At 39.1% G+C, this 7,092-nt stretch overlaps 1 protein-coding gene across 1 annotated transcript in view; it reads left to right on the top strand.

Annotated features, from left to right (window-relative positions):
• Positions 1–7,092, top strand: part of LOC113240194 — a 124,054-nt gene that overhangs the window by 1,911 nt on the left and 115,051 nt on the right. Inside the window, exon 3 of the mRNA XM_026477444.1 lies at positions 23–2,291. Coding sequence (XP_026333229.1) covers positions 23–2,291 — 2,269 coding nt within the window. The remainder of the gene's footprint in view (positions 1–22; positions 2,292–7,092) is intronic.

The following is a 7,092-nucleotide window of genomic DNA, read 5'->3' as shown; positions in this document are numbered from 1 at the left end:
CCTTCTGAAAAAAAAATAATAGATAAAGTTAGGAAAGAAATGGGATATCCTGTAGAACCTAAAACATTGTCTCAAAAGTTGAGAGTAACAAAAGCACACGCTGAGGGAATAATTACACCTCTTGAAGGTAAGACTGCTTCGCAAAAAGAGGTGGCACTGAAAAAAATGGCTGCAGCGGGAGTTCCATTACCAGAAGGTCGTACGGCATCAGAAAAAGCTTTGATTACGCACGTCAAGGAGACACCTGAAACAGAGGGTATTAGACGTGCCAAATCAATAAGTCCACCTATGTCTCCAAAGAAGTTTGAAAAGTTTGATATAAATACAGCAAAAAGTCTCAAAGAAGGTAAGAAGAGCGACGAATGTATTTGCAATATTTTTAATGTGCCTGCGAAAATGTCTCCTACAGTTAAACCTTTACATGAAAAGTCGCCTGAAGAAAAAGAAGAACATATTAGAGGGTTAGTTACAAGAGGCTTGCCATTACCACAACCTAATACAGCCTCGGAAAAGAAAATAATTGATAAAGTTATAATGGAAATGGGTTATCCCCCAGAGCCAAAAACCACTACACAAAAACTTGCCCTAGCCAAAGCGCATGAGGCATCCATTATTAAGCCACTTCAGGGTATGACAAGGCCTGAAAAAGAAAAAACTTTGAGAAAAATGGCCGCAGCTGGCGTTTTACTCCCAGAAGGTCGTACAGCGTCAGAAAAGTCATTGATTGCGGCTATTAAAGCTACGAGTCCCCGTTTATCAAAGATTGCATCAGAAAAAATAAGACAAGCAAAAGCAGAAGGATTATTGACTCCGTTAGAGGGTAAAATAGACAGCGAAAAGGAAAGGATTCTAAGAGGTCGAGCAAAAAAGGGTTTGCCTTTACCAGAAGGCAAAACTGCGTCAGAGAAGAGAATAATCAATAAAGTTAGAAAAGAAATGGGTTACCCTCCGGAACCTACCTGTGTATCTGAAAAACTAAGATTGACAAAAGCACATGCAGAAGGTATTATCGAACCTCTTGAGGGGAAGTCCGACAAAGACAAAGAAAAAATGCTTCAACAAATGGCCGCAGCTGGCATACCGCTACCAGAAGGCCGCACACCATCGGAGAAAGCTTTGATTGCGGCTGTAACAACACCAGCGACAGTTCCTACAGAAAAATTAACAAAATCCAAAACAAAAGAACGTGCATCAGGTTTTAAAGCTGACCCTGATAAATTACGCAAAGCTGAGGTAAAGAAAAAAACTACGAAAAAAGAAGAATCCGTCTCACCAAAACTTAAAACTTCAGCAGAAAAAGGTACATTAGAAAAACCAGCTGGCAAAAAGCGAACTGAAAAAGTCACTACACCAAAAGGTTCACGGTATAAAAAATCTAAATCTGTAACTACTACAGCGGCAGGGGCTGGTATTCGCGGAGAAATTGAAAACATTGCTATAACAACGACGTGTGATAGGTCTTGCGGCTGTGATAAAAAGAAAATACGTTTTAAACATAGCTACGTAAAGATTCGAGTCACATCTCCAGATTTTTCGTCTTTGTGTGACTGTCCAGATGAATGCATTCCGTGTGTGCAGAGCGGAATTATATTAGATAACGAGGGAATTAAAGTTACAGTTGGAAGAGTTGCAGGCTTTCCTTCGTTTACTCCGAATTTACCAAGACGCAAGACTTTACAGGATTCACGTTATGTAAGCCTTGAACACAGTTTTATTTCCTTATATCAAAATGTCGTACGTAACAGTTACTTGAACGTATTAAAAGAAGCTTTGTGTAAAAATTTGTACGAAATGTACAAGGCCAAAATGAATCACACCTGGGAAACAGAAAGTAATATACGTCACCCAAGTCAATTACAAAGACGTTTAAGAAAAGATTGTGTGTACAATGTTCAAGGTGGTTACTTTGTTGGTGGTGGCCACTCTGAAATAAGCTTCCACAGAGCTGAAGCGGACAGATTATTTTACGAACCTGAAAGAAGTTATATTTCATCAGCAAAAGATACGGCCAGTGCCCACAACTTCAACAAGAATGAATCTACGATAAGCACAAATCTAAAGTGTATGAGTCACGACTCCATACTTATCATGAGAACAGAGTCTACGCTAAGCTTGTTATCTAACGCTTATAGTGAACTTGGGAGCGTAAGTGTGGTATCGTTCTTGGGAAGTACCATGTCAGCAAATAATAGCAGACGCTCCCAAAGCCTTCCAAACGTTAGCAATAGTGATATGGATACAGATCCTTATTTTCAAGATCTATATTGTAACACAACTAAGGCTACGTTGAGGTAAGTCACTTATGTGGGGCGTGCTTTAAGTAACTGACTGATTTGATTTTTGCACAGTTTGTCTAATAAATTTAGTACATAATGTGTAAAGGATAAAGTACCTATGGGTTTTTTTATTTGGCTACATTTTTACACTCATTTAACACGTAATCTGACTTTAATCGTGCACTGATAAGTATACATTACTCTTTGCAATATGTAATAATAATTAATATTATTTATAATTAATAAATATATACTGTAATATACATTTTTTAATAACAGTGTAACGACGGAAAACAAACGGTGTAGAAATCAGACGATGTTTAGAGCAGTATGAAAATCATGCTTCTGCTACTCGCTTTTTGGTGTAATTTCACGCGTTTTGACCTTGCGTCATATACGCCATTTAAATCCTGAAAAATAGTTTCGTTTCTTATATGAAACTCCTCGAAAATTAAATATCGTTAAATGGTAAAACTATTGTTACGGGCGTCTGAAGCATAAACAATAAAAATTTACCTAGTCCAATAAATGATGCTTATGCCATGATCTTGCTCATTCTATTCCATACGGCAATTGTTGTGCTATGGCTGATATCCAACAACGTTCTTGTATATATTAGCGAGAATTCGGAATTGCACATTTAGTGATGTACCATTCGCATAAAAACCAAAACAAGTAAATTATTCGATTTATTCTTAAACAATGAAACAATGATTATTTTACGTTTGGTTCTAATCACTATCGCACAAGTCTTTTTCTTTTGAAGTTTCACAAGTATTGATAAGTTTAGTTATCGTTTAGGTATGCTGATTGCTGCTCTTTTTGACTTCTATATTTTCTTCACTTGCGATATCATGACAAACAATTTTCCATACCTCAGCACTAATTGTATTAATTTTTTCAGTTGCTATCCCCATAATGCATTGCATATTTAAAGAAATGCTTCGTTTCGCGACATATCCTTGAACTATTGACCAAATATTTTCAATCGGATTAAATGTTGAATGACAGGGCGGCAATCGTAAAACTGTATGTCCATGTGCATTTAAAATTGCACCTATATGGTGGGTGGTACACCAGATTATTTTGTACATCGACCTACGAATGTTGTCATCTGTCAGCCACTCCATAATTTCTTGTTTACGACAATTAGAGGTTGGAGCATGGTTTAATAGCTTATTGTGAAACCAAGCATTATCTACGACCACAACGATATTAGGCTTAAGATTCTTTATCAATTGTCCCATTTTTCGTAGTTGTCAAAGTTCATCTGATCATGATAAATCTTCCTTTTTTTGGTTAGCCGTAAAAAACAAAACCATTTTTTCCTCCTGCATCACTTTAATTAATCACTGGCCTGTACTTATTGGTCTTTCTATCTGTCCATGCCTGACTGGACATGTGAGAAGTGTGATTGTAGGTTTCATCTGTGTAAACTAGGGGTCTACCTTAAGACCAATATTCCGCTATTTATTTTATTTTTATATTAATAAATAAGTGCGCTTTTGACTTACCTCTCATTTTGACTCATCTCTTAATGAAAAGTGACGAGGAAGTCGATGGAGCATGCACACCTAAATAGTGCCTATTAACTCTTGCCTTGAAAAGACCCAACCGTTCAAGTCTGCAGGCATGGAAATCCATTCCAGAAATTTCCGTTCGTTGTATGAATGTAGAAGGGAAACGCTTTGTGCGAATCCTTGGAATATTTACAACATAGGCGTGGAACCCCAGACTACGTCTGATCCCCCGATGATGAAAAGGGGAAGGTGAAATTATATCATCGTGCAATTCCCTTGCACACTCCGTGATATATCCTGTAGAATACCGATCAGCAGGCAACTTTACTGCTGTGATCAAGGCTCTGCAGCTTCACCTCTACTAATTCCGAGTCACCTTATAACTTTTGGCATACTTTTCAACTTCAGTTGAGTCAAGGTCGCCAGTTGGTATTTAGTAGGACCATCCCATAGGTGGCAGCAGTACTCCATGCACGATCGGACATGCGGTACACCTGAAGCAACTATCTCGGTGTGAAGTAACGCCTCACCGTGGAAAGGATGTCAAGCTTTTTGGCTGCATTTTTAGCCATGGATTCTGGACTGCCGAAGTTCAAATCGGAAGACAGGTCCATTCCAAGTAGCTGGAGACAGTCGACTATCGGTATAGATACGTCACGAAACAAAGTCAAAGGGACTTCGTTTTGTGGAAAATAGACAAGCCTGCATTTTGATAGCGTTGGCGTCGCCTCAGTTGGAGACTTGATGCTGATCTGATCCTGACCTGATGCCTTAGGATACAAATCCCAACGACTAACCCTTGCATTGGTTGCAAGTACCTATTTAAAAGTGATGATACCTGAAGTTATTGGGAATCGACATATGGTTGACATGCAGTAGAAAGTGAGTTGCGAACAGTAAGGAACTCCGAGGGACTCCGGCATCTACGACCCGATGTTCCGAAGAGTAGCCTCTAAGATCACTTGAATCGATCATTTCTTCATGAAATCCGAGATCCAATTGCAAAGGTCAGTGGGTAGCCCATAATAGGGAAGCTTGCTTAAAAGATTTTAGAAATGTCCAACACTGCAAGTACTTCACCGTCCATTCTATGTCCTCGTTCCATAAGTGAGAAGCATACACAAGATCTCACAGATCGCCTTCGTCGGAATCCGTACTGGCGATGAGGTGAGGAGGTCGTTGTCTTCAAGGTACGATAGGAGACGGTACACGTTTAGCCTTGCAGAGTATGGAAATGACTGTGATAGGTCTATGGTTGACAAGATCAGCTCTGGTTCCTTTTTTTAGACACAGGTTGCACTTTGCTAGCTTCGAACGCCTGGAAACTACACTAGTCTCAAGTGAGAGGCAATTAAATGAGACAACTCTGGTTCGCTAGTTTTGTTTCCATAACAGGTACTCAGGACTCCCACGAGTTCTTAGTGCCTCTTTTTTGAGGTATGGGAACTTGCGCCATAGTGCAGCCAGTGTGAAGTAAAGAAGGTGGTAGGCACCTTGTGGCATTCAGACGCGAATTCTCTGCGAAGAGTGAGGCGAAAAGATTAGCCTTCTCTTCCGCAGTATGAGACAGCGAGCCATCCGGCCTCAGCAGAGGTGGTGAAGAAGGGCGACTAAAGTTTGTTTCAACCCTTTTATCTAGGTCCAAAAATACTTGTTGAAATAGAGGCAAGTTTTGGGTAATGTGGCGCAAATGGTCGATCTTTGCCCTGCGTAACATGCTTTTGTGCGTATTGGCGGCTTTATTAAAGGCTTTCTTTAGATTCCGAGTATTAGGGAGCTTTGCGCAGTCAAGCTTCTGCTCAAGCTTGGTACATGGTCCGCATCTGTGCTTCTGCACGACTACAGTCGGCGGTAAACCATGCAGTTTGGGGCCCAATGGGTACATTAAAGTGCGGTATTATACTCCACACCAAACCGCAAATAGGGCAAGCCTGCCAGAGATATGAAGCGAGGAAACTCACAAACAACAATCTGCTAACCTGTATCACCACACCCGTCTCATACCAATAGGGCCCTGATCGGTAGCGGAGTATATGGATATAGCTTTCACCAGACAATGGTCGGAACCCAATGGGGCATCCAAAATCACTGAGTATCGGTCTGGATCAATTGTTAGCAGAAAGTCCAAGTAATAAGCTGTACGAGACTCAACATCTGGAATTAGATAATTTGTTCTCAGTAATCGTATATTGTCTGTCTACGGTTATCTTCAGTCTTCTTCCACTTGAAACCACGAATTATTATTTGTTACCTTAGCGTGAGAATGCTGGCCTTGTAATCAATATCTATTTGAAACTTAGCGTGGATTGTCTTTAACGTTGAAAATTGCTTGAGTCAGGTAAATATTATAAATTGATCACTTCTTGCTTAAAATTATCCAATGCCGACGGACAAGTATTTACGCAACTTCTTTTTATTTGGAGAGGCGAATTATTACAGAGAATTTATCGCACAAGAAATCGTGATTCCCTTGAAAGAGTATAAATACTTCTATGTAGACAGGAATATGGTTTAATATTACATGAACAAATATTTCAATTCTCGCCTCGCTCATCGTCGTCAATCCAGACAAATTCCACCGAAGATGAGCTAGGAGAGAATTGTAATTTTGTCCTACAAATTGTCTTGTCTTGTCTCACTTCGCCTCGCCCTTAGAGAACCACATTTATTCTCGGCAATTATGTTTATAGTGGAAAGTGATACATTTGTAGTCTATGAAACTAATTGAGCTGCAGTGTAAGGTGAGCTTAAATCTTTCTTTAGTTCAAATTCAAAATATTGACTACAGTTATAATTTTATAAATAACTTGAGATTGACTTTCAAGTGGAGCAAAATGATTGATTTGATTCCTAGTTCCTGCCATAATTCTTGGCGATTAATATTCGTGAATCTATCTTGCAACCTTCAGCTAAATATATACATATCGTAGATATTGCCGGATCCAAACCGCATGGAAATCTGAACACTCAGATGAAAAATATAAACAATGCAAATAAAATAAATTTAATTTATTTAGATTGTTGTTTGTATTTACTTTTTCAAAACTTAACAAATCTCGTTTTTGCTGATAGTGCAAGGAAAATGAAAGTTCATATTTGAAATTTCCAAAAACACAAACACCACTACGCGTGCAATTCCGAGTTCTCGCTTAGAACTATACCATCTACATAACCATGATGTACCCAACTAGTGGTTATTTACTAACTTAGAATGGTTAGTCTTGCTCCGGGTCGTTGATTATAGTTTATCTACCCACGGCACTAGGCATGTTGGTTTAAAAAATGTTTGTCATTTT

The sequence above is a fragment of the Hyposmocoma kahamanoa genome, unplaced genomic scaffold (assembly GCF_003589595.1).
Source record: "Hyposmocoma kahamanoa isolate Upper Pololo Valley unplaced genomic scaffold, ASM358959v1 100021, whole genome shotgun sequence".
NCBI lineage: Eukaryota > Metazoa > Arthropoda > Insecta > Lepidoptera > Cosmopterigidae > Hyposmocoma > Hyposmocoma kahamanoa.
Note: the sequence above shows the minus strand (reverse complement) of the source record. Positions and strands in the feature narration are given on the sequence as shown.